Source organism: Uloborus diversus, chromosome 5 (assembly GCF_026930045.1).
Source record: "Uloborus diversus isolate 005 chromosome 5, Udiv.v.3.1, whole genome shotgun sequence".
Lineage (NCBI taxonomy): Eukaryota > Metazoa > Arthropoda > Arachnida > Araneae > Uloboridae > Uloborus > Uloborus diversus.
In genome coordinates, this window is record NC_072735.1 from 139,387,245 (window position 1) to 139,405,187 (window position 17,943).

The 17,943-nt window shown below is 33.3% G+C and overlaps 1 protein-coding gene across 1 annotated transcript in view; it reads left to right on the plus strand.

Moving 5' to 3' along the window:
- Positions 1 to 17,943, plus strand: part of LOC129222864 (potassium channel subfamily T member 1-like) — a 368,024-nt gene that overhangs the window by 148,358 nt on the left and 201,723 nt on the right. Inside the window, exon 5 of the mRNA XM_054857422.1 lies at positions 3,110 to 3,193. Within this exon, the coding sequence (XP_054713397.1) occupies positions 3,110 to 3,193 (84 nt within the window). The remainder of the gene's footprint in view (positions 1 to 3,109; positions 3,194 to 17,943) is intronic.

Sequence of the window (17,943 nt, forward strand, 5' to 3'; positions counted from 1 at the left end):
AAATGCAATATATTTGTATTATTACAGCTGTGGATTGTTTAAAAAATGTTCCACGCACAGCATTTCCGTGGCAACGAAAAATATGTGAAATTAAGCCATTTTATTTCTTGGCATAAATATCCAGTGCCCGAAATATTAGGGGGGGGGGGTCATGTATATTTCTTCTTACTGTGAATACGTTCAAAGCATTTTTGTTTTCTTACACGAATAAATATTATTTAGAATGTCCGAAAACAACTTTCTTAATAAAATTTTTCAAGCATTTTTCAAGAATCATACTTGCCTTTTACCACACGCGACATGATTGAAGTTTTAAATAACAAATTCTACGGATAGTCGATTCCGGAGAGTGGAATTTTCAAAGCAAAACCATAAGTATTTTATAACATTTAACGAAAACATTCAAGATCTTTCCTTTATACTTTCAGCATATTTTAAAGGTTTAGCTGAATTCCCAAAATATATTTTAGATGATTTAAAAAAAAAGTCAAAAATATTATAACTGACTGTCATGGTAGTTTCATTATTATCAGTTAGTTACCGTATTTTTTAAAAAAAAAATCTTGAATCATGCAAAATATATTTTGGGAGTTCAAGGACACACATTTCTTTTGAAGTCGCAACCAAAAATTTGCACACTTAGTCGCATCTAGTATGATTTTTTTTTAAATGGCTCAAAAGTGTTACGCGGTAATATTCTTCATTTTGTCTCGTTCTTCATCATACTGAACAACACACAACTCTTTGAACGTGAAAAGAGACAAGTTACTGCTTACAGAAAATGGGGGATGAGGGAATGCGCTAGAACTCTTATTATGCGTCAGAAACGAGAAATTGTCCTCGAAGTTTGTTTGAAAAAGCAGTTTTAAACAACTGAAAAGCGAAGTGAATGCACCATGCACTAGCCGAACAGTGCGTCATATTCTGAAAAATAATTCCAATGTTAGATATGCTAAACTGCGGTCGCTTCCATCACATACAGAAATTCAAATGAAGCTTAGATTGATAGATTGAAAATTGCTATAAAAAAAATGGGGTCTCCATGGAAAGATATCGTGTTTTCTGATGAAAATATACTTATTTTGGACGGACTAGATGGTTTTCATAATTACTGGTATGATTTACGAAAAGACAAACCCTTTTTCCCCAAACAACAACGGGGTTGTTTCCTTCTGTAAAAAATAGTGCTTTTTGTCACTAAAATTGATAGAATAAGCAAAAAGAAAAGCATGGACCCAGAAAATACTTTCATTTTCCCAACAGTTATTTTTTAATTAATTTTTTTTAATGTCCGATTTTTGAAACAAGGCGTGGTCTTGATGTCGTCATAAATGAGCTCTTTGACGCATCTTTCTATCGCGTTTCCACGTTATGATAATCAAGAAGCGAATTAAAGATTGCGCTCTACGCTTGCTATCAACAATATCGTTGCCAATACACGTGAGTAAAGATGCGAATTAAATAATTTGTTTTGTGAATGGCAACACTGAATGGCATTTCATCATTTGTGATGTCATCGGCAGAACCATAAAGAATGAAAGCGCAACAATTTATGTACTTTTTTAAAAATATTAAACTTAAACAAATTATTTAAACAATGGTCAGATCCTATGTTTTTAAGCATGCTCTTTCAGAAAAAAATACAAAATATTTTTAAAATTTTGGAAACGACTCCATTCGGAGGCAGTTCTGCGATGGTGAGCGCAGATTTTGTAGGAAATGAAACAACACCAATAATGCCACTTCGGGATTGCTTGAATTCTGATTCATATTTTGAAATATTAGCTTAAAATTCATTACCTGAAGCACCCGTTATCACATATGGTGATTATTTGTTTCAACAAGACATTGCAAGTGGCCATGTGTCTTGTGCATCATGTTCATGATTCGATGCCAATTCTGTGAAACTTCTGGACCGGCCGACAAGGAACCCTGATTTAAACTCCATAGAGAATCTGTCAGGCATTTTAGCTTAAGAAGTGCATAAAATTTGAAAATAATATGCAAATAAAGACGAACTGACATCATTCTTTAAATTAACGTGGAAAAACATTTCTAAACAAACTCTAATTCGACTTTCTCTGTCAATGACTGTCCTTATACTTTTTTACATGTTTCGCATAATACATTTGTCTTAATATTAAAAAATTTATTGCAAGTATTTTCACTCTAACACTAGAAAGACTGAAATTTCCTGTATACCAAGAAAGCCTGATTGGGCCATTGTGGCCCCTACCCATTTTTGCGTGGAGTTCTTTTAAAAATTCTTCCTGAGTGAGTACACTCCACATGCCTGATGCACCTTCTTTTATGACTAAATAATAACTTAGTTCGTAATTACTTTAAGTTTTACTTTCTTTACTCTCCAAAAGGTGGAATTAGTTTCTCTTTCCAAAAGCAATGGCTATTGTTTGGCTGGTAAGCAATCAGTACTGTTTATAGCATTTGGATATCCAACCGAGACCTGCATAACAAGGAAGTTACAAATTAAACTCGAGTGAATAGCATTTTTTTATGCTACAATATCTTGGAAAAAGGAAAAAAAAAACCTTTTTTTTTAATTGTAAAATAGCTTAGGAGCCACTGTGACCTCTCCCGTTTTTCTAGGTATAAGAACCAATATTTACAGTACTATGAAGTGAATCAGTAAATAATTAAACAATCGTTCAAACAGTGGCATGTAGTGAAATGTCAGAAAGTTCCATTAAGCTCCGTTAGATATTATTCGAGTTATTGAACACCTAAGTACGCGAAAGGGCCTTACAAGCCCTTCAGACTTTCCAGTTCTAACTTGTTTCTAATATTTCCTAATTTCAAATAGTAAATATTCTGTTTGATTTTGTTTGCAGCTGATGATTACTTTAATATATAATGCTGATTTTTCAATGTGCCCTTATAATTTTTCCCATTGCTGTATATAAAGTTATTTCTCATTAGAAGCGGAAGAATATTCTGACCGTTAGTGTCTTCTTTTAAAAGTAAATAAAACACACTACCTCCTCAATAACCGCGTCGATAACATGTTTGCCCACACTTATCTCCCACTTCCTGGTCATATTTCTTTGGTTGACCTCTTCATTAAATTGATTCATGGCTTCTTTTGTTGCAGTTACGACTGCCCCCCAAGCAATTCCACGCTTCCGAAGATATACGATGAGGCGTCGGTGGACAGACCATCGGAACACATAAACTGGTGAGTAAACATCAAATTTGTCACTTTGTTCCTTAGTTATTTCTGTATTTGTTTTTTTTTTTTTTTTTTTTTTGTGATAGAGATTCTGAACAACTAGATTATTACCCGGCGATCTCCTAGTGTTTTTAATGCGGCATTTCTATTAGAAAACTAAAAGAATGAGTTTGTTCTGCACTAACGCGAAAAAAAAATGCTTCACTTCACCTTCTAGGAAGAAATTAGAAAAAGCGTTTTAAAAGTACAAAACTCTTACTTATTGGCATAATAAAACATTCATTTTCTCTGAAAAATCCGTTCATTCTTATGTGTTGATTTTTCAGAGAAAAATCAACACATAAGAATGAACGGATTTTAAAAATTCGTCATTCGCCGCTGGTGGCTAAGTTAGCCATCTTTGGAACCTTACTAGGGATAACGTCTCCACTGTCACCTGAAAACTTGATCTATATCTCAATCATATGACATCTACACTACTACGGGACTATCATCAAAGTGACGGAAAATCACTGATGACCTCATCCACCAAATAGCCAATCGTAACGGATTTTCTGATGGAACATGCATGAATACATAGAACAGATAGACACGGTGGGAATTTAATAGAATAAATATTTTCAAACTTATCACACAACATATTAAAATAACAAAAGCCTGATATTATAGTGTTTTAAAAATATGAAACGAGTTTTTGCTGATCTTTATGTTAATTAGTGTGGTGATTTCGAAAATGATCCATTTTCCTCCATCACCTCAGAATGTTTTGTAAAGTTGACTTTTATTTTTACCGAAGTTCTCCATCAAAAATAATTCTCTCGATCAATGCTGCGTGTATTATCCGGCAACAGTGTTCTTTTTTTTCATTTAAAATATGCTGGAAATAATCTGTTCCTGTTGATACACACTTATTCTTCAGCAATTAATTATATTTTCATTGGTTTAAATGGATGAAAACCACTGTTGCCAGATGGCACGGCCCGCCTCTGGTCGAGAGAAAACGCAAAGTTCTCCTGTGTTGAAACATTTTACACCGAATTATGTGGCAGTTTCTGGAAGAAAATCACCAAACTACTTTAACTTGTTTTTATTAAGGTGTAACAAACATGAATTAGACGATTGACCAAGGGGAGCGAATGATGTGCATGGAAGTTTGAAACAAATTTTAAATAGCAAAAAACGAAACCAAACAAAAACTTTCCATTTACATTGGTGCCATCTTCCTTGATATTTTTACTCCATATCTTTGATGTCTTGGTGGAGCCTTTCAATTCGTGCATTTTTGCTATGCACTCAGGAAGCCAAAATAAGAAAAAAAAACGCTTTTAATAAAATTCATTGAAATGTTAAGAGGTTTAAAACTTTGAATTCGTTTCCAAAGTATATAATTTAATTTCAACTCTCCACTTTCGAAAAATACTTCTAAACGACCCTTCTCGGCATTCTACTAAAGAGAAAAAAAACAGTAATGCAAAAGAAGTAATGCATTTGCTCAGAAAGTACAGCGTGAGAGCTGCTCTTTTCGTCGAAATATTTATAAAAGAGTCTCGCGTCAGAATGCTTCGTCGAGGAAGTTCTTTAGCTTCGGACTAATTAACACGAAGCATATAATGATTGAGTAATTAAGTTACGGAACAATGCAATGCCTTCCTTTTAACAATTTTACAGATTCTTCGAACGAATAACAAAGACTTTAAAGCCTATTGATAGTGGACTATTGAAAAAGAACGGAACTTAGGGTCATGTGTAGCAATGGCGTTCGAAGTATTCAAAGGAGTAGGAGGACAATTGAGTTGTTAATTTAATTTAATATTAGTGATTTAAAAGTGGATGCTAATTTTGAATTGTTTATAATGTTTGTAAATGTATTCCAGTTATGAAGAAATGAAAGTAGGAATGTCTTATACAAAGTACATAAACAACAAAGACGACCAGGCTATGATCCTTTTTTGCGAGAAATTGAGTAATAATGCTTTATAGCTTAAGTATTTAGCAGTTGAGTGGAATAGTTAATTTAATTTTCCACTAAAATACTGCGTCCGTACCGACCATAAATGGCGCAAAATGCACTGTTGTAGATATTGCAATGTGGACTTTTTAACTATGGTGGTATCTTTCCTAATATATTTAATATTGTTGCATTATCATCAAATATAGATCATCTAATGATGATGGTAAAAATTATTTCTTATTGTAAACTAGTTCCAACCAATAAGTCAACAGATGGCGCGTAACTACTCAGTTGGGGTCAAATAAAACATGGGGGTGGATGAAATAAAAATCCTCTATTACCACACATGTGAAAATTTTTGAAACTAAACTTTTGGGGACTTGACACTTGACACCCTCAGAGACCACCCGCACCTACCAATTGCTCGGTTTATCGATTTTAAATGCTCAGATAAATCTGAGCAAGTGTGTCTCTGAGGAACTTTATTTAAATACATAAAAGATTACATTATTATCTATTACAATTTTGATTTGCTTTTGACAAAAATTTTGGCAATTTAACATCAATATATGTAATAAAGTAGACAAAATGAATGCATAAAAGACTTTTGGGGTACTAGGCAACACTGTAAGATATTCTGAAAGTATGATCTATTTCCAACTAGTTGTGTACGCATCATTATTGTTTAAGAAGACACTAGGAAAAAAATTAAGTTTTTAAGTTAAGTGATCTTACATTTTTTTCTCTAGCAGATCTACAAATGCCAAGTAACTGATTTCAACTGGTTTTACACGTCATGTGGAAAGTTTACAAAAAAATATTTATTTTATGAATTTTTCCTTCCCAGCTATTTTTTATGAGAGATTTGTTTTCATTTACCCCATAAATATTGCACTCTGGGGTAAATGGAAACAACTAAGTGCTTCATTTCTCTTATTTTTTGAAACATTAAATTTAGATATACGTAATTTCCACATTTTACATAAAGTTCATCTAATGATTTAAGTTTTTGTATGCGTTTTCTTTTAGAATACTTTCTGATTACGTCTGAAAGGTTCAGCGGTTATCACGTGACACACCACATATTAGGTGTTTTTGGTGTAGAATTTCTTAAACATCTAATCTCATAGTCCATAGTGCAGTTATCTACCAATATCAACCTCATGGCGAAATATATATGATGTTTCGTTTCGTTAACTATTTCATAGTCTCTGGGGTAAAAGGAAACATGATTTATTCACTAACAAGCAGTCACAAAGTCAAATATTTTTGCCCCAACTACTCTTAGAGAGAAGAGTTTTAAACACAATTCGGCAAATTTTTCGTCTCAATTTCTTCAAGAGGAAGGGAAGGATCTAAAGTTGAAACATTAAAATTATTTAGTAAGTTACTGCCCTATAGCCGGGACTAAGGCAGACATATATGAAATACACCGCCAGCTCAGTCAATTCCAGCCGAGGACTGCAGTTTCGTGCGTATTAGCACTCATCAGCCCGTCATAGGAGTGACTGAGCTGGAGGTGGAAAACCTCTTAAGGAAGCCAAGAGGGCCATACAAACTGGTAACCAATACAGAGTTCGCCCTGAACAGCCGAGTGACCGAAGCTATGGTTTGGTACAACTCGAATATTGAAGGCAAGGTAGGTATATTCAGTAAGTTACCGCACTATAACCAGGGTTAAGGCAGAAATATATGAAATACACCGCCAGCTCAGTCAATTCCAGCCGATGACTGTAGTTTTGTGCTTATTAGCACTCATCAGCCCGGCATAGGAATGACTGAGCTGGAGGTGGAAATCCTCTTAAGGAAGCCAAGAGTGCCAAACGTTCAATATTCGAGTTGTACCAAACCATTGCTTCGGTCACTTGTCTGGTCAGTGTAAATTCTGTATTGGCTACCACTCCTATGCCGGGCTTATGAGTGCTAATAAGCACGAAACTGCAGTCCTCGGCTGGAATTGACTGAGCTGGCGGTGTATTTCATGTATTGAAATTATGTTTCGCTACATAAATGAGCAGTATAAATGACGAACAGGGACATTCTAATGCAGTGAAAATCATATAAAAGATGAACATCCTAAAATAACAAATTCTTATAGGATTAAAGGGGGCAAACCTAATTTTTGCTGGAGAAGAAGCTACAAATCAAACTTTGATTGAATAGGAATTTCTAATCACAAAATGCAAAAATGTCCCAGATTAAAGGTTTTTGAAGTGTAGGAACTAAAAATGCTTGTGACTAGAGAAGGAATCTTAATGACTGAACTGAAAATCTTAAAAGCTAAAGAAAAAGTTACCATCAAAATAAAACTCCTGATAACTAAATAAAATTTGAAAAAAAGGAAAAACTAGTAATTGGTATGGAAAAAGTCCCTACTAAATTAAGAGTTGCTAACAATTAAGTGGTATAACCAAACACATTGTGCAGCGCAGAGATAAACACAGGGATAGTTATACGCGTTATTCCTGCGCGTTATATAATATTATATACTAGTGTTCACCCAGTGGTCGAAATTCAACCATATTCATAAATGAATATTTGAGAAACCTTGTATGAATTTAACTATTCCCAACATTTTTATTTTTACTTTTACTCTTGTTTACTGCATATCTGCAAACATACAATTTTTATACTTAGACACAATAACAAAAGGTAATAATTTATTTCAATTTTGTTTTTTGTCTGTTATTCTCAAAATATATGGATGAAAGTTGATATTTCGGTAATGGGGTCGTTTTCAAAATTTTTAAAGTGTTTTTTCTGAAAAAGCAAGCTTAGAAACATGAGTTTTAACCATTTTTTTAAAATAATTTTCAAAAATTTAATATTTTTTAACAATTATTTTAATTGGTGCGCAGATTGAAATTCAGTTTTTACGCTTCTGCACATAGCATCAAAAGCGATGAAATGCCATTCATTGATGCCATTAGCGCACTGTGCAAATTATAATAGCGTGGAAATGCGGTTGACAGCAAAGCGTAAACATTTAGCACGGCAATGGAGTAGCGTGGCAAAGTACATCACTTGTAACGTCATAAAGATCACGCTTTATTTCCAAAATCGAACGTTTGAAATATTAATTTAAAAAAAACTGTCGAGAAAACAAAAGTTTTTTCTGGTTCCACGTTATTTCTTTTGCTTATTCTATCAATTTCAGTGACTAAAAGTAGTACTTTTGACTGAAGAAAACAGTCCCATTGGGAAATTGGTGTGGTTTTTAAATTCTTGGTTTGATTAATTTTATTTTGGATACCATGTTGCTTTGTGCTAACGCTATGCAAATAAATAATTCGTTACTCTTTGTTTACGTATGCAAAGGAAAAACATTTTTTGTCCTGGCATTGGAAACAAAAAATTTGACGCCAATGGATAAAAATCGTCAATAATACAATTTTCGAAATATTCCCGTATGAAATGAAGCATCAAAATTCAGTTTATACGAAAAACTTCTGTGCGAACAATATTACTTATAAAACGTCTACTATTACTGAGTAAGTAGCTTCTTCGTCATTACAAATATAAATTTCCAAGTACCAAATGAACGAACTCTACTCGTAGCAACAGATAACTGTCCATTCGAAAACACTGGATGTCGCAATAATAGTACAATTTTAAAAAAAGGTCATTTTTGAGATTTGTTTATGGTTGAGGGCGGTGCATAACTGATGTCACACTTTTCAACATTTTCTACCCTGTCACCTCTTTGTCAAAGTTTCCAAGTTCACCATACCCCTCTTCCTTTTGTCACATGTCACGCTGTTTTTCATAAATGTTCCTATTGAAAAAAAGGCTTGTTGTCACGTTCTCCTCATCGTATGCTCCTCTTGTCATATCTTTCCTCTCCCTTGTCACAAACTGTTACTATTTCGTGAACCCCACCTTAAAGCAGGACATCATTCGTGGACAACCCCTATTTTGTGCAACCGTATACCAATATACATTTCCCTATTCTTTGTTTTCGTATGCAAAGAAAAAACATTTCTCGCACTGCAATTGGTGTCAAAAATTTGACGCCAATAGATGGAGAGCCCTCTGCCTTGTCACAAACTGTTACTATTTCGTGAACCCCACCTTAAAGCGGGACTTCATTCGTGGACAGCCCCTGTTTTATGGTAACCGTAAGCAAATACATATTTTCCTACTCTTTGTTTATGTATGCAAAGAAAAAACATTTCTCGCTCTGCAATTGGTGTCAAAAATTTGACGCCAATAAATGAAGAGCTCCAATTTCCCAATGGGGTCGTTTCCGAAATTTTAAAAGTATTTTTTTCTGAAATAGCATGCTTAAAAACATAGAATCTGACCATTTTTTAAATAATTTCTTTAAGTTTGATATTTAAAAAAAAATACTTAAATCGGTGTTCTTTCATCATTTAGCGCTTCTGCCGATGACATCACAAATGATGAAATGCCATTCTGTGTTACCATTCACGGTCCAAAATATTTAATTTGCATCTTTACTCACGTGTATTGGCAACGATATGGTTGATAGCAAGCGTAGAGCTCAATTGTGATTGACTTCTTGATTATCATAACGTGGAAATGCGGTAGAAAAATGCGCCATAGTGCATCATTTGTGATGTCATAAAAACCACGCCTTGTTTGAAGAATCGGACATTTTTAAAAATTTTATTAAAAAATAACTGTTGGGAAAATAAAAGTATTTTCTGAGTCCATGTTTTTTTTTTTTTTTGCTCATTCTATCCATTTTAATGACTAAAAGTAGTACTTTTGACTGAAGGAAACCACCCCATTATCAAAATCGTCCCGAATGAAATGATGCTGCAAAACTAAGATTATACGTAAAACTTCTTCATGAACAATATTTCTTCTAAAAAGTTTAATATTATTGAGTAAGTTGGCTTGACCTCTTCCATTAGAAATATAAAATTTCAAACAGACAAATGAACGAATGATACTTGCTACATTAAAAATTGTCCATTTCAAAAACACTGGACATCGTAATAATAGTGCAATTTTATTTTTAAAAAAATCGTTTTTGTGATACGTTTGCGGTTTAGGAAATAATTGACTAATGCACTTTTCAAAAATTTCGACCCCTCTCCCCTTTGTCACAAAGTTTCAACTTCACCATGCTCCCTGTTCCTTTTGCCACATGTCATACTGTTTTTAATAAACTTTCTTACCAGAAAAAAAAAGAAAAAAAGACTTGATGTCACATTTTCTCCATTGTATGTCCTTCTTGTCATTTATTTCCTCCCCCTTGTCACGAACGGTTAATTTAATGAATCCCACCTTAAATAGGGACTTGATTCGTAGTCAGCTCCTTGCAAATAGACATTTCTCTACTCTAATATAAAAGCGCGAGAAAAATATTTCTCGCACTGGCATTTTGGTGGCAAAAATTTTACACCAATGGATAAAGTTCGCCAATTTCACAATTATGGAAGTCTTCCTGAATGAAATGATACCGTAAAACTCCTTTAATACGTAAAACTTCTGGATAAACAATATTCTTTGTAAAAGTAGGCATGACCGTTGTCGTTAGAAATATAAAATTTTCAACAGTCAAATGAACGAATCCTACTCGCGGCAACATAATTTGTCCATGCGAAAGCACTGGACGTCGTAATAATACGCCAATTTTTTCAAAAGTTTCACCTTGAGATTTGTTGCTGGCGATAGCAAATGCAGGTTTTCTGAGAAGAAGGTAATTTTATCGAAACTAAAAGTCCTCCCTCCCTCACTCCGTAAAATGATTTACTTAAATAATAAAATCGCGAAAACATAATCAAAATGAAAATATTTTTAATGCCCGTAGTTAACCCAAAAGCCTCAATAATAATATTAAAAAAAAAATGCAAGAATTGCATTTCTTTACGGTCAAGCGAGAAATGGCAACACATAATACTATCTAGCAATTTCTTCACGCTAACTTAGTCGCGTGAAAAATCAAATAAAAATGAATTTTCGCTAATTTATAATTGCTTCTAGATCCTTTTCTAGTCATCTTAGTGGGTTCTCGTTTTTTTGCCGTAAACGGGGAGGGCAAACATTTTTAGAAGTAGTTTTTACGAGCTTTCCAACCATACCAAGCTCAAAGCGCTAAAATGCATTTTTCTTGTAGAAAGAGCGGTTTAAAAAACCAATTAAAACTTAATGTTTTACGGTTTCAACAATGAATTTCAACAATGAAAAGAGTCAAAATTAAAATTTTTGAGTTTCGCTAGCTAAAAAACGCTTATAACTTTTTTTCTAGTGGATTTAGGTTATTGGACCTTGGGCGCCCTGACATTTTTTTCGTTAGGAGTGTTTTTTAAAGACCTTTCGAACCATATCAAATTCGAAAAAATTGGACTATCCGTTCGCGTAGAAAGATCCATTTAGGACGAAAATGCGTTTTTTATTAATATCTCCGTTAATTAGCGTTCGATTTCAAAAATTTTTATTGATGACACTAAAACTCGGCAATAGCTACCGAACAAAAAAAGAATGAAGGAAATCGGTTCACAAACAGAAGAGAAAGTGGTACCGAAAGAAAACGGCTTGCCTATTAATATATAAAGATAGCGAGTTAAACGCAGGGATTATTATAAACGCTTTAATTAGCCATTTGCACCTACAGTGGAGGTAAAAAAAAAATGCATCACCCGCGCCACAAAGAAGAGGAATATCATCCCGGTGCATTTAACACACAGTTAAGCATCCCGTATTCCAGATGATTTGGGGATGTTTTTCTGATCAAGGAGTTGGTGGAGCTTCACTTTGTGCAAGGAACAGTAAACACTCAGGTATATATTGGCATTTTGGAGGAGAAATTAGTTCCTACTTTCCGGGATCACTTTACTTCAGTTCCAAATGTCATTTTCCAGAATGATTCTGCTCCGTGCCATTGGGCAAAACTGGTAAGTACAATTTAAAAACCTTTATCCTGCCATTAGACTTAAATTGACATGGGGTTAAGTATTTTTTTTTCACTAAACTCACACGCAGGTTCAGAAATGGAAAAATGAGCATGGGGTCAGCAGTTTGCCTTGGCACGGAAACAGCTCCGATCTTCGTAAACAATTATCGAATTCCTGCTGTTAAATGTTTATTTCATAAGTTTTGCAGATTTCACATACATTCATCGTTAATCCGTCGACCAAAACTTCTCACATAATCTCGTTGTTGTGAAAATGCGAGGGTGATGCATTTTTTTTACCAGCATTGTACAGTGCATTAGTTACCACAAGCAGTAATTGTTTTAAAGCGTAGAACAAATTCAATTTATTTTAAAGTGGTAGCGATAGTTTAAGAAGTTACGAACATTTTTCAGCTTGTTTTTAGTAAAACGCAGCTTTGTGTCATAACAGTCGTTGCGAAATACGAGAAGAAAAAGACCAAATCCCATCACACAAGACACAACTGCAATACTTTCATCATCTTCTCTTTTTCTTTTGTTCTCATTTAATGAAAGCAGCCTCGACAATCCAGCTGTCATTTCCGCAAGTGACCAGAGTCAATAAAGTCCCTTCTATATATGACAAGATAGAATTCTGTAAAAAAAGAAAAAAAGAAGTTCTCCGGATGGTTTTTCAATAAGAAAACATTATCTTCTGTTCCAGAAATATGATTGTGAATCGTAGATGGATTTTTTGTGGAAACGTCTTTGTTTCGAAGTGTAAATGATGCACACTGATCAATGAATTATTTATTTTCTGTAGACTTGGAAACTGGTGCTTCATGATTGAATGAGAATATATGGATTTTTGTTCAGCTTTATCATTCAGTTTTTGTTTTCTCTCCTTTCGTTATATTTTTAGTTAATTACTCCTTTATTCTTCGTCTTCATTTTCTTATTATCTGTAATTTTTTTTTCCCTTTTTCCTTTCTAGAAAATGCTATTTTCCTCACGAGATTAAAAAAAAAGACCTTATAGGCATGGAGAAAAAAGCCCAAAACTGGGAAAATAATGCTGGAAATTGTAGTAAAGTTTAGTTTTTTCTAATTTGTTTTCATCGTGGTTACATTCACTTACATTTGCAATTTTCTTTTCGTTAAGTTAGTCTTTTTCGAAGATAGTCTTTTTCATTAAGTTAGTCGAATTCTTTTCTATGACCTACTCTTAATCAGTTTATCTTGCATCTATTTCATTCTTCATGATTTTCTGCTATTTATTCCATTATAAAAGACACAGTTTCTAGTATCGAAACCAGTTCAACTGACGGTCAAAATTTTACAAAAGAAGCAAAAAGCATTTCACTCTCTGGCCACTAGGTTTTGTCAAAAGGTTTTAGTTTTCGTTTGAATAACATTTGATGCATCACTTTATATGAGTTCACTATTTTAAAATTAGCAGTATTTTACTCGTATAATTATTTAAAGGCAAAAATAAGTTGAATTGAACTCAATGTGAAATTAATTGATCTCATTTTTATTTCGTAGCGGTTTGCAATTTGGTTGAGAAGAAAAATAAAACAAAACAAATATGAGCTGAATTTAAGTAAAATACGTAAAAAAGTAATTTGCATCTAAATTTAATCCTCCGAATGATTTGCTTGTCAGTTTTTGAGAACAATGTGAATGTAAATATTAATGTGTATTTATCATTGATTAAATATCTAATGTCTAATGAATGTACCAGATTATTACGTAAAATCAAAGTGAACTTCGTTATTTTATGACTAAACTACTAAAGCAGATATAAAAATATAATATAAAGGGATAAATATATATTGGTAAAGCAGTTCTGTTCATTTACGTAAAATAGATTTGGTTTTTGAATTACAACACAGTAGTTTAGGAGAAATACGGATAACTATTTTTAATAACATTTTTTGAGAAACTTAAAAAGTAGAGATTTCCTTGTAACAATTCTAATTTACCTTTCTTCTTCACTCTATTGTTGTTTTTTCTCTTGAGATAACAATATCATGAAGTGTTCTCGAAAGAATAAAATATTTTTCTACTAAAACTTTTATCTCAACTTCATTTGGCTTAGAGGTTAGTATAGATTTTCATTGTCTTCAAATTTCGAAGTAAGCCCTGCAGTCATATGTTCTTCTTTTGAGAGCATCCAGATATGAACTTATGTGTGCAGCTTTAAAGATGTTTCATGATTTCAAAAATTTACTGCATAACATAAAATTTAATCATGTAGTACCTTTTGTTTTTGGTACTCAAGTTTATTAGGCTAAATATAATTCGTTGTTGTTCCAGATTCCTGAAATATAGAAATACTTGGAACAAGTCTGAATTATAAATGCTGTGCTTTGGTGAAACACTTTACTGTTTGACAACGGATTGTATGGAATTGGAAACGTCCAGTTCAGACGAGTCTATATGAATGAGGACAAAACTAAAATTTTGATGCTCGTGTTCCGCTCATTTGAATTTTACTCTGCTTAATTTAGAGGCTAACATACATTTGCAATCCCCCCCCCCCCCGCTGACATTCCTGAAAACCAATAGATGCGTCCATTTCCCTCCCTGTGAACCGGATGTTTGCCTTTCTGTTCAATCCGTGGTAAGACAGTAGACAAGGACAAATATGTCTGACTTTCGGAACTATATTACGAAAGTTAGATAAGCTTCTTTATTTCATCTGACCTCCACAAAAATCATCAACTGAATGCTTTTAGTATGTTCGACTTAATACGTTGTTCCCTTCCAAATGGTTGCCAAATTTGCTTCTAAGTCTAGCATTTTCTAGTCTATAGTTGGAGCGATCCTAACTCGGCAGCATTGCCGAGGCTAAACAGATACTAATGACAGATCTAAGACATGCCAGATTGGGTTTTACGACACCATCAGATTGGTTTTTGGGTGTGCCAGATAGTTCCCAAAATATAGACAATTATTGGCGGCTCAGAGCGCCCTTTTATGGCACACTAAACTAGATCAGTGGAGGACTGACAAATTGATGCATATTTCTTTGGATTAAAATTCAGTTGTGTTACTGACATGTAGTTTCACGTTCAGTGTGCCAACGAGTTATTTGAAATACAGGGAGTGATTGGTACATGCTGCGAGCAGAAAAAAAAACCTTGATCAAAACGAGTTAGAATTAACGTCAGCTTGACATGATGAATCAGGTGTTCTAAAAGCAAAGTGGGCTTTTAGAACACCTGATTGCAACCAAAAAGGGAGATCCTAATTGATGTTTACTGGTTTTGCATACGAAATTTCAACTTTTTACAAATAGCCACTTTTAAATAACGTAATAATTATACTGTATGACAAGGTTTTACTTTTCTTTCTCTAACATTGAATTAAATAGCTGATTTATGTCAAATTGGGCCAGCTAAACATAAATATATAAACAAAATTCTTGTAACACGTACCATTTTAAAGTTATGACGAATTTAATTTCCATAAATTGCTAAAAGATGAGATATTTAAATCAAATCGTAACGTATTTATTTACCTAAATTTGGAATATTGATGCATATATAGTAATAATATACTCCTATGCACACATTGTGAGGAGAGATGGCATAGGTTTTGTCCCTGAGTAGAAAAGTAAGCCACATTTTATAAAAGTAAATAAGGAAAAATTAACTTTTCTTCTTGCGAATAGTGAAATCCTCTTGAATTAAAAACCATCAGTGTAATCTCCCAACCTTTTTGCATTTCATTTACCTTGCTAACGTTGTTCTATACGTTCATTACCTTGATGGCGTTCAACTTGCTCATCACTCACCATTGCAAGATCCACAGAGGGAATCACGAAGTGAGAATGCTAATATGTACAGTTCAATGACATTCTGCACCCATCGTTTCATATTTTTGCAGCAAGTTTTTCACTTAACACTTTGCATTTTCAGCTTTATGACTGATTAAAAATCATCGAATTACATCTTTTAGAGATAAACAAGCCCCTAGTTCTTTTTGGGAGAGGTTTTCGTCAATATCATTGCTCATCATAAGCTTTCTTATTTGTGGACCGACAAAAACGCCTTCTTTTAATTTAGCATCACTCAATTTTGGAAGAATCCTTTTCAAACATAAAAAACCTTTGCCTTTTTTATGTATAGCTTTGACAAAATTTTTCCTGAAACCAAGTTCTCTATGTTAGGGCGGAAGAAAAATTTATCTTGCGGAATAATAGATAAATTTAAAAATTAAATGTTGCCACTTCAGAAGTTTACAGCGCTTCTAATTAAAATAAAATAATTCATTTAGCAATAATTGTTACAGATGGTATTTTTCAAGATGCTATACTAATAGCTATTTTATGTTTCTAATTATTGAAGTTAATATGAAATTAATCTATTTTGGTCTCATTATAAACAAGGGTGCATGAAAATGTTATAGAGGGTGTAACAAAAAAAAATAAAGACGTGTCAGACACCTGTATCATTTGGCAATTTTGGTTACAATTAAATAGATAATTCAGTGCACGGTGATAGTATTCAAGTGAGAAAAATCGTATCACACAGTTTTATAAGCACATAAGGATTTAAAGAAGACAATAGGCTTGACAATGCACTAATACATACCAAAACTCATAATTCTGAAGTTTTAGTACCAGTGATGTAGACCTAGCGTATATACCTGAACATAAAAAAAAACATGTGCTTCGACCTAATGTTTTATGTTACATGTACAATTTAATCTTCAATAGTTACTTCATTAATAAATTCCGACGATTCAAGCCATTAAACCTTTCACGGACTAATTGTGAAGCCTCATTTTCTGATTCCAAATTGCGATATAATTAGCCTTCAGTCATTAACTTTAATTTCCGAAACTACTTTGACGACTGCTAATGAATGTCTTATAGGCAATCATAGCTTCGAATTATTCTAATTATCATCGGTAAAATAAATGTCTGGCAACTATTTGTTGTATCGATACGTGATAGATGAATTTTTGAGTTCTAACAATTAATTTTGGTGATCTCTGCTTTAAAAAAATGGTTCAAATTATGTCTTTTACTTAGAAACCCTGAAGCTGCATTAAACATATCGACGAATGTTACCCTAGATCCGTTCAATATCAATCAATATAAATATCTCCGGACGTTTTATTTTTTTGAAACGAGATTTGTTTTATGTGTTTTTCTAGAGAAAATGAAACTACTTTACACTGCAGCCAATTAGTTCCATTAAGAACTACATCATATGACTTTTAATTGCCATTCGACAAAAGTTGCTACATTTATTTTGGACAGCAAATAATTTGAAATAGCTTAGTCAACAGAGAAAATGTATTGCATTATTTCTTTTCATAAATTCGAGTCCAATGGTCTCAAAATTCCTAACTACATTTGTAACTGGTAACATTGACACCTAATGTTTGAGTAAATAATACTAGATAGGGAGTTGAAGTTGAAATGCAAGCCTTAATCATTTTAGTTTTATTTTACGATCTTTGCATTTTGTTTTAGATAAAAAATACTGCAATTCTGTTTAATAAACGAGTTGATGTGTGCATCACATGGCTTCCTTTCACTCCAATTTAATGATAATAGTGCCTCAGAGTAAGCAAAAAAAAAAAACCACTTTAAATATTTTCACCCCAAGTTTGTGGCGAACAGAAAACGTTTTATACAGATAAATTTTCCCAATATTGGCAGATTTAATGTGATTCAATGGTTAACTATCTAAGTATGGCGAAATTGAAACCAGATTTAAAAAAAAAATTATAATTGCCCGACCAAATTTGTCGCCAAGTTGGTGACAAAACTTGGCGACCAAAAGCTTGACAATATATTGCCAAGTGTCTGCCAAATTATAACACCACTTGAGTTTGCATTGAAATTAACAATGATTTTACCCCACAAAGGTGCAAAAGACCCCATTTGAAACATCCGAATGCAACCAAAACGGGAGGTGCTCAACTACACCCCACTATGAGT